We start from the raw sequence: 13,845 nt of genomic DNA, 5'->3' as shown, positions 1-13,845 counted from the left end.
AATTTACTGACTTAAGAAATATCTTGACTCAAGCTCTGTTTTTCTGTATCAGATCAGTTTGGGATAATGTTAAACCTGAAAAGTGAAGTGAAAAAAGTAGATTGGTGAATCCCTAAAGCTAATCAGGAACAGACTACAATATAGGAATAGACCTATAAATATCTAATTTTGGAAATCCATAACTTCCAGACTCAGTTCTGAATTGTTTTCTAACATTTCAAACAGTAAATATAACATTTAATAGTGGCTGAAATTCTGCAAAACCCATAGACTGTAAGAAGATGGATGGATGCATTAACAAAATGTAGGCATGGATGGGTGAAATTATGGTGTTTGAGTTTAGTTTCAGCTAGCATCAAGATACTAGAACTGTTTTAAAGGTTCACCTTAAAGTTACAACTTTAAAACAGCTTGTAATGTAATTAGCTCACATGTGGCTATGCATTTGTTAAATTCATCCATGAGGTCAAACACAGAATACTTACTATTATGAGTATAGTTTTTTAAAATAGCATTGCGTACATTAAAAGATTATGTAAATGTTGTCTTTTCATTTTATCTAAGCTATTAATCTCGAGTCGATCACGCAACTTCCTGTCTTTACTGCATATAAGCAGCAAGAAGAAAACACAGGTTTCTTAACTCTCAAAAGAAAGCCAAGCCATAAAAAACAACCAAAATCAAATTTTTCATCCTATCCATGCTCTGTCCTCCTAAATATTCTCACTAAAAAGATATGTAAGGCCAAGTGCAGTCATTATTCAGTGATACAATGAACAGTGGACTAAACACAGAGCACACTGTCCTCCTCCGGAACTAAATAGACTACTGTAATTTTATTAACTTGCTGTAAAATAGTGAATACACAGCTTCCCACATTATGCAGGGACCCAAAGGGAAAATTGAAGTGTTTTCTTTTAAAATGATTAGCAAGATTTGCAAGATTGTTCAAATTTTTGGACAGTCTTGCCAAGGGGTTAATATAGTGTCAATAAACTAGTATTTGATACTGTGGTGCGAAAGATTTATAATCGTGATGTTGCTTAATGCAAAGCTTTTTTATGATAATAACCACAGAGCAAACAACTTCATAGAAGACTTAACTGGAATCCGATTTATAAGAAGCATTTATAAATAAGACAGAGCTTGAAACAGGAAAGTAGCCACTTTGGCATAACAACAAAAACTATATATGAGATAGAAATTCAATTAAACCTGAATCAGCCAAGACACCATCTATTTTTTATACAAACAGCATCAGGGTTTTTTCTTTTGAGTGTTGAATCATCAGCACATTAGCAGTAACCACTTCTCAACAGAGGACGGAAATGAAGCAAACTATGAGAAACCTAGCTGTTTTCAGCAGTCAATAGAAACAGGATGCAGGTTGGTCAGTGTGGCATCGCCAACATTATCATGGTCAAAGGAGGTTCGTTTTCTCAGCCACCCACCTTTCCAGACGCATGCAGAATTCTCAGTCTTCTTAAGTCAGACTTCAAAGAACTAACCTCAATTCACGTCTTCCACCTACTGTGAACAGAGTACAGTACCCAGGTCGTCCAGATGTGTTAAAACTGAAACACAGCCATTGTGATTTCACAGGAACAAAATTTCTTGAGCTATTCTTTAATGTTAATTCACTGCAGTCTGACATTCTTTTTGCTAATTTTCCATTTATTATGTCTAGACTTCAGAGTGGATATCCCGCTTTTTTTTGCCATCTCCCCTCCTATATCTGACCACAGATGTTTAATGCTAATATAAAACTTGAACAGTAGTCAAGTTTGTAGTTTGATTTCTGCCTTGAAACTCAACTTGAATCAGGGTTTCCCTCAGTGTATTATAAACCCTAGTGCCCTACCGAAAGGCTCAGCTAGATTTCTTTGGGAAACCCTGTGAATCATTTTAATTTAAAAAAGAATACATTGAAATGCATAAATACAATATAATTGTTAATCGTCTACCAGGTCTGGGACAAGGAGGAAGGTGGAATTGCCTTTCAGTAAACTACCCTGTTGTGTGACATGTACTGCAATCAGTGCAGTGTCTGATATCCCAACACTCTATTAGAGCCAGGAAAGGAACTAGACAGTTGTTTTGCTGCAATCCAAGTAGAGGCAAAAAATAGAACTCCAAATTTTGCCAGAAGTAAGCAGGACTCTATGTTATAGCAGCCAGGCAAGTTGAAAAAGAGGACAGCAGAGAAATAAATGTTTTCCGTTTTCCTTTATAAATATTTAACAGAAATGAAAACTGCAGTTTATTTGTTCTCCCTGTAAAACACTTTGATCAGGAGGGGGAAATGTATTCAGGTTCACTCAGTCTGAAAACAAGATTACTGGGAAACTTGCAAAATGAACTCAAAGTACAGATATTTGGTAAAGAAATTGTTCTAGCACCCAGTTGTGTGAAAGGTCGAGCAGCAATTTTTAATGCAACATATGCATCTGGGCTTAGATCTGTAAAACAACTCACATTAGCAAAAGTCAGCACACTTTGTGTTTTTTGCTGCTAGGTTCAGTTGTGTGTCAAACAATTGTTCAAACAAAAGTTCTTGTTTGTTATGGACATAATAGATTTGATCCAACATGACGATAAACTATGAACATTTTTTTCTAGAAAGGTGGTGATGAGAAACTAAACATCTGAAGAATAACAAGCCCTACTCAGTTGCATTACCACAACAATCCTGAGACTTTAAATTCTTACTGAAGGAACACACAAAGTTGGCTGGTTTCAGTATCAGCATGTTGGATAAAAATAAACCAAAAGACAGGCAGAGATGCAAGAAGTTTATAAAGCGACTGTATTTTAAAATAGGAATATACTGCTGTTTCTCCAGAAAATTATTGCTCTATTTTACTTCAATGTAATCGGAGTCAGAAGGTCAGAACTTTCCAACATTGTAAAAACACAAATTCTTACCACGTATTTTTGGTTTTGGTGTAGTTTGAAGTGCAAATATCACAGTATGCTTGAAATAGGATAACACTAATTTATAAGTAATTTTTGAGCAACAATCCAGGTTGTTTTAAGTCAATAAGTCCTCAATATTGGTGAAAAAGTACTACTTCTACTGGAAGATTATTTCACTTATAACATGGGGAAATGTCTTGTTTCAAGTGAAATTATCTGCCAGAACTAGTACTTTTTCATTAATATTAAGGAATTATTGCCTTAAAACAACCTCCTATATCTTGTTCAAAAGTTGCCCATCAAATTGTTTTATCTTATTTAAATTGTACCAAGATACTTTAATTAGAAACTAAACCAAAAATACTCAGTAAGATTCTGAGTTTTTACAATGTTGCGAAGTTCTGACCTTCTGACACCAATTACATTAAAGTAAAATAGGAATGTACTGCTGTTTCTCCATAAGAACATTGCTCTATTTTAAAATACTCTCTTTATAAACTTCTTACATATCTGCGCATCTTTTGGTTTTCTTTTTATCCAATGTACTAATACTGAAACTAGCAAACTTTGTGTCTTCCTTCAGTAAAATGTTTTGTGGTGAAGGCTGTTCTCATTTTAATTAAATGAAACTGTGTTGTTACTGAAGATGATTGTTAAATCCAAGCTAGACAGAGCAGGTGAGAAAAGTAGGCAGGGGTAGCTATTGTTTTACCCACTACAGTAAGATGTATGTCAACAATCTTCGTGTACTTCCAAGAGAGATAGCCCAGCAGATAGCAGAGCCTGGTTTTTGACTGGTGGGTGTTAATAATCTCCCACTTGGGTGGTAGGGGGTGGGTCAGTGCACACAACTCACTGTGTGCCCATCCCACAGCTCAAAGGACTGAAACAAATAAGATTGAGAGGTGAAACTCAGCCACACCTGTTTCCCATAACCTTTGTGCTCCTCTCCTGGGGGTTTGACTGCTGACTATGCACATCCTGCAAGTATAACTCTTTAATACGGACTATAAACCACAGCGTGTCCCAGTGACCCTCATGTAAGTCACAAAGCGTGATCTTTTCTTTTAGGGAAAAACCCTGATTCCTGAAAACAGCAGGAAAAAAGGAGTTAAAAAATGTCTCCCTCTGTTCATTCACAGCAGGTAATTAAGCAAGGAAATATCTGGAAGCCATTTATATAGCCAAGTTTCCTATGACTCAGTGACTAAAACAAGTTTCTGTCTGTCTAAGATCTTTTTTTGTTTGACAGGACATAGCATAAATCACAGTGCGAAAATATTGCTACTAATATTAGCATTTCAATGTGTTTTCATAGCATTCTATCATGTTCCTTTCCATTTAAAATGCCTAGTTAATTACATATTAATGCATGGAATCAGAACCAAAGTTGAGGTTAAAAGCAATGACTGGCGTGATTCTATATTTAAACTATCGGTATATATTTTCCTAATCTGTCTGTTGCCCTGAGCTCATTTATTCAAACAGAAGATGTATCTCTAAGGGCAAACTCAAAGACATTAAGACCCATTAGGAAAGCTTTTTTTTTTTTTTTTAAATTGAAGTTTCCAGTACGTAGCAACCATCTCACACAAGATCAAATCTACAAAGACCTTGGCCATATAGAGTTAAAGCTTCCCTTAAAAATATGAGAGCATTACTGTCAGCCTAAACAAGCATATGTCGCTGTATTACATTGTATTTCATTTGCATTGTCATTCATTTTTAACCTTATATGTTTAGGTGAAGGCCATATTCCAGTTGTTTTACTTTACTTGCGGCATGGATCAAAGTTCATACTGGCTGAAACAAACAGTCATCTATGTGGAAAGTCTCTAAATAAAATTGTCCTTAAAAAAAGTCTAGTTGAGACTGTTTTAATTTATGATGTGTGCAGTTGATTATTGGTTATTGCATCAGGCCTGACCACACAGCATTCTGGGCAATTTAGGCAGATGAAAGCTTTTAACAGCTCAAACTCTAAGTTCCAGCTAAGCAAGGTAGGTGGGATCAACTGACTCACTCACTCTTTGCTTAGCTAGCACGATCAAGAGGAAGCTGTGGACAAAAGAGGAAAGCTTATGTCACAAGTTTGACAGTACGTACTTTAGATATACAAATTTAAAATATAGGATATTTAAAACAATAAACTAATCCATAATTGCCATAGATTTGAAACGCTTATATTGTGATTCGCTTTTCAGCCATTTTGCCCATTGCTAAGTATTGAGGTGCTTACAATTAAGTCAGAAAATGGGGACTGAAGGCAGAGCTCATTAATGGGTGTCTTAAATGGATATCTTGACTACAGTTTTTATTTTCATATTGTCTTGTTATTTTTTCTTTTTTTATTTTTTTTCTGTCATAATCTGAAGTGTTTTATATATATTATAACAAATGCAGGTTTGAAGGGTGAATGCGTGAGTGAATGCAAGCGTGTATAAGTACATGTTTACAATGTTAAGTTTGTTTGTAAATGTCCTAAAAGAGAAAATTCAATAAAATATATTGAAAAAAAAAAAAGTCAGAAAATGCACAGAGATGTAAGAAACAACCTAAGAGGTAGCAGTATTTTTTACAATATGGCAAGACATTTCTGCAATTCAGAGAGAGCAAAGGTTTCTGCAGTGGAAGGACAGTAAAGTTTTGTGATGTATCGTTTTGAGTTGTCAATCTCTATCAGCTATGGAATGTGCTGGATTTGGAAATGTTGGAAACCTCATGGTTAAGGATCTATTAAATTCTTTGGAGACTATTCTTATAATGTTAGCTACCCTAAAGTAACTGCAAAAGAAAGGCTTGACAAAACATTTTGAGTGTAGCTACAATATGTTTCTGTTATTAGCAGTTAAAAGAAATCAGAAATGGCTAAAATTGGTGTTGGCAGCTCAAAGACTAACAAAAAAAACCCAGAATCAGTCAAATAAATTCTGATCAGTGTATCTATTTTATAGATTCAAAAGGTCCCAAGTCATGTTTTTTTTCTGTTGTACAAATTGTTCTATCAGCATATTGATTCGCCCATCTTTGTGAACCACAGTATCTCCATTATTTCTAGTCTGCTCTGCTTTTTCTTCCACTGTGTCAACCTTTGTTATAGCTGTTCCTGTTTTCTTTCTATTGATAAAAACTGCCAAACTATACTTTTTTTTCAGTCCAAGTTGAACTCACAAATTGTTCTTCTCGTTTTCAGCAGGCTGCAAAATTGCCAGCTGAAGAATGAAGGGCATACAAAATGAAGCATTGGATTAAACATTCTAATTAATATCCAGAAAGTGTTGCTTTTTCTGTCTTCTTGTGTCAAGTTTTTCCTTCACTATGTTAGTATTTTCCTATTAAGAGACTGCCTAATGTTAATGGGCTTTTTTAGCTTTAGCTTTCATCATTTCCTTCTTCTCTTCAGTCTCCCACAATGCCACTTTTATGGGAAATTTCCATATGATAAGGAGGGCCATATTTGAGGTTTGACTCATTTGGCTTCCATTATTTACAGAGGTTATCTTATTTTTATAATAAAACCTATTATTTATACTATTTATAAAATTATATAATTATATATTATTATTAGCCCTGCAACAGACTGGCGACCTGTCCAGGGTGAACCCCGCCTCTCGCCCGGGATGCAGCTGGAGAGGAACCAGCAACCCTCCCGACCCCATTAGGGAAGAAGGGTGTTCAGATAATGGATGGATGGATGGATGAATTATTACTGTTTGCAGACAAATGTTGTCTTGATGGAGTAACTTCACCATGACAGAGTGATTGTTTATACTTTGCAGTACTTCTTCCTAAACAAAGACTAATTTCTGGTACATGAATAAGACTGTTATTTATCTTAACATATTCAAACATAAACATTACTACGTTTAGATATATTCCTTTACCTTAATCACATTTAAATGCCCATTTGTAGTGGCAGGATTTTCAGTAGAGGAATAGACTAAATGAAAGGCTTGCATAGAAAATCAAAAGTTTGGGTAAAAATGTTGGCTCCTCTGTGTCACCAGAGGAGCCATAGTTTTGGCTTCGCATTTGTTTCCAAACTTGTTGAAGAAAAATAGTTATTAGACTAAGATATCTAAAATTCTGCAATAAGCTAGCCCGGCATCATGCAGTATTTTCTGAATATTATAAACACTGTTTCAGTAAAGTGCACCAACACAGAAATGCCCTGTTCAAGCAGAACACCATGCAGTGAAAATGCTCTTATGTGCAAACTAAAATGCAACTTTGGGAGCTACAAAATGCATCTGACCAAATCAATAGACTGGAGATACAGTAGGAGACTCTTTGAGGACCAGATCGCTTTGCAGATAAACATAATTCAATATTGACTTGTCAATAAGCATGTTCATGTTGTTTCTCTTAGGCAACCTGAATTTCCTCAACAACCCTTGGTAGTCAAGTGAAAAAAATAATACAAACGAAAGTCAGTAAAAGGAAGTTTCTGCGATCATAATATCTGTACTTCATCGGTAGGCATAGGGAAACACACGGCACCAGTTATTTACAAAAGGAGAAGTGTGAATGACTGTTTGGGTGACTGCTGATACAGTTTTAGACTTCATGTGTTCGACTGGGTGTGTCTGCACGAGCCCTGTGGCAGGGTGTGACCTCTTTTGTAGATAAAAGTAGACAAAATCAAATAAAAATAAGGAGCCACTCCCCCTGACATTTGCTTGGGTTCTTTGAATATACTTTAGATGCCTTGTAAAAGTATTCAAACCCCTTACTTTTTTTTTTTTACATTTGCAACTTTGCAACCATTGTGTTTGTGGGAATTTATTTGATAGACAAAAGCAAAGAGGGACATAATTGTGAAGTCAAAGGAACCCATATGATGCTCAACAATTTTTACAAGTGAAAATCTGAAAGATGTGTCATGAGTTTGTTTTCAGTCCCCGTAAGTCTGATACCCATAAAGACAATCCAGCTATAGGGACGTCAATGCTGCTACTACATGTTTAAAACTGAGATGCTATTTTAGGCTTGAATAGCTTTGTTGATAGGCTCGGTCCTTTTAGAAGGACTTCAACACAACAGCAGTCTTTTCCAGCGTTTCATCAGATTGCTTTTTGAAGCAAAAATGAATCCCCAGTGGGCCAAGGACAGTGGCTTGTTATCCATCATTATTGTCTGCTGATGTCGCTTGTGCATGAGATTTACAGGCTTACCAGAAACACAATGCAAAGGTTCCAACTTAGGACTTTTGTATGTAAAAAAAAAAAAACAAAAAAAAAACTGAAAATGGGATTATTGCACTAAACATTTAAAGTATGACACTTGTGTACTCAAAACACGTGAATACAAAAGTTTTGTCCAAAACAAAAACTAGATTAACCGCAATAAAATCTTTAGCGTGTTAATCAAAACTAAGATGTTAAAGTCCTGACCCTAATATTAAGCCAGGCTTGCAAAATCTGTTTCCGCTGATTAGTGAGGCATGATGATTTTTAATTTTTTTTATTTTACTTTCTTAAAGATAAACTAAACAAAATTTGGACTTTGTAGTTGATGTTGGATTTATAATAATAAGTCTGTCAATGCGGCATGTGCTCACGTTGAAATGTTCATGCAAACAATTTACATTCACTCCATGACTGATGGATATCCACCATATTTAGCATCCCAATACTGACCCCTAACCATACTTAAATGTTCACACAAGAATAAATATGAATGCGTAGCATCATCAGAGCCCAGGCTACACTAATGTATACATTAGAAGGTCAGAATATCTAAGGAAACCACTGCTTAGAATATGTTAAGGGACACAGTCTTGATCAAGAACTGACAGAGTGAACTAAACTCTGGAGTTTATAGCTCCGATTTCATTAATGGACCACCAGGGAGTTCCCAACGTCTGACAGTCAGTCACATCTGTCGTGGAAAAAGGAAGCAAAGGGTGGAGTCAACAGAAGCTGGTGACCACAGCCTGCTCCCTGAACCCCACACAAAAAAACTCAATGTCTCCACAACAAAGCCCTGCACTCATCTGCTCCAGGCAGATAAAACCCTGCCTGCGTTTAAAGTGATTAAGATCATTCAATCAGCTGCGGCGCAAACCGAGTTTTAGGATCAAATTAAAAGGATCAAAATGGGCAAGACAGCTGTGTGCTCAAACTAAAACATTCAATTGGTTTTGACCTTAAATGTGTGGGGTTTTAAGTTAGCACTTAAAAAACTGAAATAAGAAAAAGGCGGGAGTGTAGACTATTTTCCAGGGTGCTTAGCGGTAAGTTTTTGTTTGTTGTGTTGCACCGTGAAGGAGATGGAAGGGTTGACCTACATCTTATGAGTTTTAAAGGGCCAGCATTATGTGTTTTCAAGGCCCATAGAACCATTTATAGCACAATCAAGTAGCTATATTACCTTCAGTTTTTTTTAAATTGCTACATATATCAAATATAACTTAAAAGAAATTTGACTTTGTAATTGAAAGCTTTGAAAATGGCCCTCTGTCTCTTTAAAAATTCCTGTTATATCTGAAGTCATTACAACAGTTATCATCACAACTCTATTAACCCTTTAACGTTTCTACTAGCATAGCACTGAGAAGCAGCTCGTATAATGAGCTCAGCAGATGTGCAGTTCCACCCAATGTTTGCTAACTGCTGCTGGCTAGTCTGAAGGAGCTGAGTAGGGGAGTCACCTGGGAGGGCTGATCTGTGAGGTTAACATTCCAAGGAGGAGATGCGCCTCATAGGCGGAGCTAGGTCCACCCAGGCATTATGCACAGCTGAATGGTTGCCACTGGAGATTAGAGAATTTCTTAAACATGTTTGAAAGAATCAAGGCAACACTCCAGCTATGTTTTTGATGAGGGAATAACATTATAATATGATGTAAAGCTAAAAAAAAAAAGTTTATTTTACATAATACTGCCCCATTCATTTTAAAGCAACTATCATTATGGTTGAGGATAATGTCTTCTCAAAATGCTTAAGTTCAAACTAAATGTTTCAGTTGACTTTAGTTGCCTTTCCAAGGCAACAAGTGAACTTTCACTGTCAAGTTAAGCAAAATTTATAGATTTTACAATGCACTTTAAAATCCCTTTCTGTGAATAATTTTAACAACAAACAACCAGTGCGTAGAAGCAGATCATTTTTCAACCCCCTATACTAATGCTTAAAACAGACTTTCACTCAAAGTAGATTTAAGGTTCAAATGGCGTCTCTGCATTAACACTACAATAGCCAGGCAAGCCAGAAGGTGATTATCTGTATTAAGTTATAGGACTGTCGTCTCAAACAAAAGGTCCTGACCTCAGGTGCCCTGTCCCATGTGGTGATGGTGCTATTAACCTCTCCCGGGATCATATCTGCTCTGTCAGTAATTCCTTTTTTTTTTCTCCAAATCTATTTCGGACTCTGTAATTTCGGTGGCTCCATTACTCCATTATTTATTTATATTGTGAATCACGCGGCCCCTGAAGAAGAAACCACACGACGTTGCTCTTCAATTACAGACCTCACAGTCTGTAGCCACGCCTCAGACGAATCCCCTCCTCACAGCTCCGTCTCCTCTGAACCAGAAAGTCAAGCAGCGCCTCTGTCACCAAAATTCTCTTTCAAACTCGCATTTCCAGCAAGCAAAACATGTTACAGTTTTGGTTTTCCACTAAAGCTGGCTCTTTTCGGCCCAGTTTATAACAAACTTGACTGTGAAGGTGACTATGCCTGCATCCACGAGGCACAGAGGGAGCAAAGTGTTCGGATGCTAATCGGCTAAGATTGCAACAGTGTGTTGTTTATCAACTCTCCACGTTGATTTACGACGCCGTGTTTTGTGGGTACAGACAGAAAAAGAACGGTATGAAGAGGAGCCTGCAAAAAAAAAGTGTCTGGAGTGTGTGTGTGTGTGTGAGAGAGAGAGAGAGAAAGAGAGAGAGCTACAGAAATGGAGTTGGTTAGAAAAAAGTAGTCATTATATGAACAGTTTTGACTAATGTCAGAAGATTTCCTCGGGGGGGCTTCAAGATTTCAACCCAGCTCTAATTACAAGCTAAATTTTGCAGATTTTCTGGCAAGATAACATGAGAAAATGAAAGCGGCAATTCACCAAGCGGAGTTATTTAGTGAGCTGATGGTTTCTTTTTCACCATTTGCGTTCTCTTGATGCCTTTTCTCTTTGCTGAATGCTTTAGTTTGGTGAGTGCGTGTTTAACAGTGTTTCTTTTCTGAAAAAGAGGCAGCTATAGTTTCTCTATGGCAGGGGTGTCAAACTCCAGTCCTCAAGGGCCGGTGTCCTGCAACTTTTAGATGTGTCTCTGCTGCACCACCTGAATAGAATAATTAGGTCATTAAGGCTCTGGAGAACTGATCTACACAAGGAGGAAGGAATTAAGCCATTTCATTCCAGTGTTTTGTACCTGTGGCACATCTAAAACATGCAGGACAGCGACCCTCGAGGACTGGAGTTTGATACCTGTGCTCTATGGAGAAACTATAGCTGGCATTAGTTTGCTTCTCAGTTTCTCTGTTTAAATGTGGTTCTGTTTCTTTCCCAGCCCTGACTTCTGCAGGACTTTTGGGAACCACAAATATTTCTCAAACAGACAAATTTCTGATTCTGGAAAGCGAGAAGAGGCTTAATAGGACAGTACTTTAAGCCAGCTGATTAGCAGTGCACAGCATCAGGTGAGGGATGAGCAACACCCTGCTGTATGGCTCAGACAGCCAAAGACAATGCTGGACGCTCAAGGACTTTCTCTGGCATCTCAACAAATAATTTTTAACCATAGGAATGAAAATGTATTTTTAAAAGTTGTAAAATTGTAACATTTAAAATGTATCTACCATGTCCATGAGTAATAAGTTCTCTTAAATAGAACAGAATCACAATATATATCCACCGCAAATGTAAACACACAGGTATATGTCAAAGATCAGCAATTATATCAAAGGTACAGTGGTACAACTTATACAAAAGAGAAATGTGTATTAAGATTATGTATAAACTGTACAATTTGTCTTTATTTATGCTGATATGGAAATTTGCGCTAAAAATTCTGGGACTGTAAATAATAGGAACTTTTGGGGGTTTCTGTCCAACAAATTATGCCTGTTTGTAAAAGTGATTTGAAGTATCTGTTATGTTTAGTGCTACATACTCTGCATTAATTCAGTTAGTGAGTAAACAATTAAGCATGGCATACAGGAAAACTCTACTCCCTATTTCACGGGTTTGCTGGCATTTATCTCTATTCTTTTTTGTTTTTTTTCCTGCCCTTGGATTCATTGATGAATCCGGCGGTGCACTGTAAGGTGGTATTTACTCAGCAGCCGCCTGTATTTGTCCCCTGTTCCGCCGTGTCCTGTAATCCCAGCTCAAGGGTGGGACACAGCAAAGTTCTCCAGCTGCTCTGCCCGGCACAGCTCGGGACGGGAAGGTGCTCTGGCTGGCAGGCAGCCCAACTTCAGGTCAATACTTCCAGAGACTTTGCGGCTGCAGCAGTGGCTCTGCCTTAAAATAAGTCTCCCCCCAATCCCCACCACCACCCCTCCACCCTGCCACACAGAGTCGGCGCTGCATCCCCTCCTTTTCTGTATCACATAACGTCTCTTTATCCACCCCCCACCCCTCATCCCATCTGCAACCAAAATCTTGGCAAACTTTTCACATCAGGAGCAAACCCTCTTTGCCTACCATAAGTGACGCCCAGATTATTTCGTGTCGTTTCTATTTTTGTCCAACCGCAAAAAGAAAAAAACAAAATACAAAAAACTGTGGTGGTGCTGCTGCTGCTGCTCAATGGGCTCCGAAGCCATCTGAGTGGGAGAAATCCCAGCCGGTATTTCCCTCACATTACCCGCATGATGTTAGCTACAAGTACCCGTTGCTGCAAACTGTGTGCATAATCAGCCCTGTTAAATCAGAGTTAGCGCTCAAAAGTTGTCACTCGAACTCATTTAGATATTGTTTGAGGTGGCTCGTTTTTGGTATGCAGCCGCTCCGAGTTTAACACCGTTTTACAGATATGGTACCGGAGTGGCATTCAAATGGATCAAGAATCACGGTTTAGCTAACGGTCAACGGATGCCTGCGGTGACTTTCTGTCGCTCTCAAACAGTGGCCGTCAGGAGACAAGGACTGGTCCTATTTTATAGTTAACTTACACATACAACTACCAGGAGCCTGAAAGAGTATAACGCGGTATGAAATGTTAATCAGTGCAGTGCTGCTCAGTTCAACTGGGCCGATTCAAAGTAAAGAATGGACCGAGAGCAGCGCCACCGCAACTTCTCTCCGCTACCAAGAAAAGTAGCTCGAGCGAAAACAAGCAGAGAAACCGTTAACTCACCGACGGCTCCGCACAGGATGAAAAAGGACGTTAAAAGTCGCATTCCGTTATTGGGTACTGTCCTCCGGTTCGTGGGTCTTGTCTCCATGGTTTCTCCGTGTGTCTGTGCGTTTCGGCACTTTCAGTATGTCCTCCTTTCTCCTCGCTCCTGCCTTCTCTCTCTTTCAGGATGGTTCGGCTCGCGCTCCTGTGGAACTACTCTCCATAGCAACGGAGCCGCATGGGCTGTACCACTTTTAACAGGACAACAAACAGATCCAAAATATATACGAACTACAAAAAACTACAAATACGACGAATTATTATTATTATTATTATTATTATTATTATTATTATTATTATTATTATTATTATTATTATTATTATTATTATTATTATTATAGATTTTAAAATCATTTACAACATTAAAAACATTAAAAGATTTTTTTTTAATTTAGCATTATTTAAATTAAATTCTTGATCTTGATTTATTGGCATATTTTTAATAAAAAAAGATGATGTGGAAGTTGGACAAAACTCTGTTTAACTAACTTCTTTATTCTTTAGATGTAATGACACTGACTTAAAAATACTAGCAAGCTGTATTTATTTTAGAGCACATCAACAAGTAATTGTACTCAGCA

General features: G+C 37.5%; 1 protein-coding gene across 2 annotated transcripts in view; it reads right to left on the bottom strand.

The window, feature by feature from the left end:
- Nucleotides 1-13,454, bottom strand: part of nectin3a (nectin cell adhesion molecule 3a) — a 49,378-nt gene extending 35,924 nt beyond the window's left edge. For both annotated transcript variants that reach the window (XM_044119016.1, XM_044119018.1), the window contains exon 1: nt 13,223-13,454. In XM_044119016.1, the coding sequence (XP_043974951.1) occupies nt 13,223-13,310 (88 nt within the window). In that variant the 5' untranslated portion in view covers nt 13,311-13,454. The remainder of the gene's footprint in view (nt 1-13,222) is intronic.
- Between the last annotated feature and the right edge of the window lie 391 nt (nt 13,455-13,845).

Source organism: Gambusia affinis, linkage group LG06 (assembly GCF_019740435.1).
Source record: "Gambusia affinis linkage group LG06, SWU_Gaff_1.0, whole genome shotgun sequence".
Taxonomy (NCBI): Eukaryota; Metazoa; Chordata; class Actinopteri; order Cyprinodontiformes; family Poeciliidae; genus Gambusia; species Gambusia affinis.
This window is presented reverse-complemented; position numbering and strand designations above follow the sequence as displayed.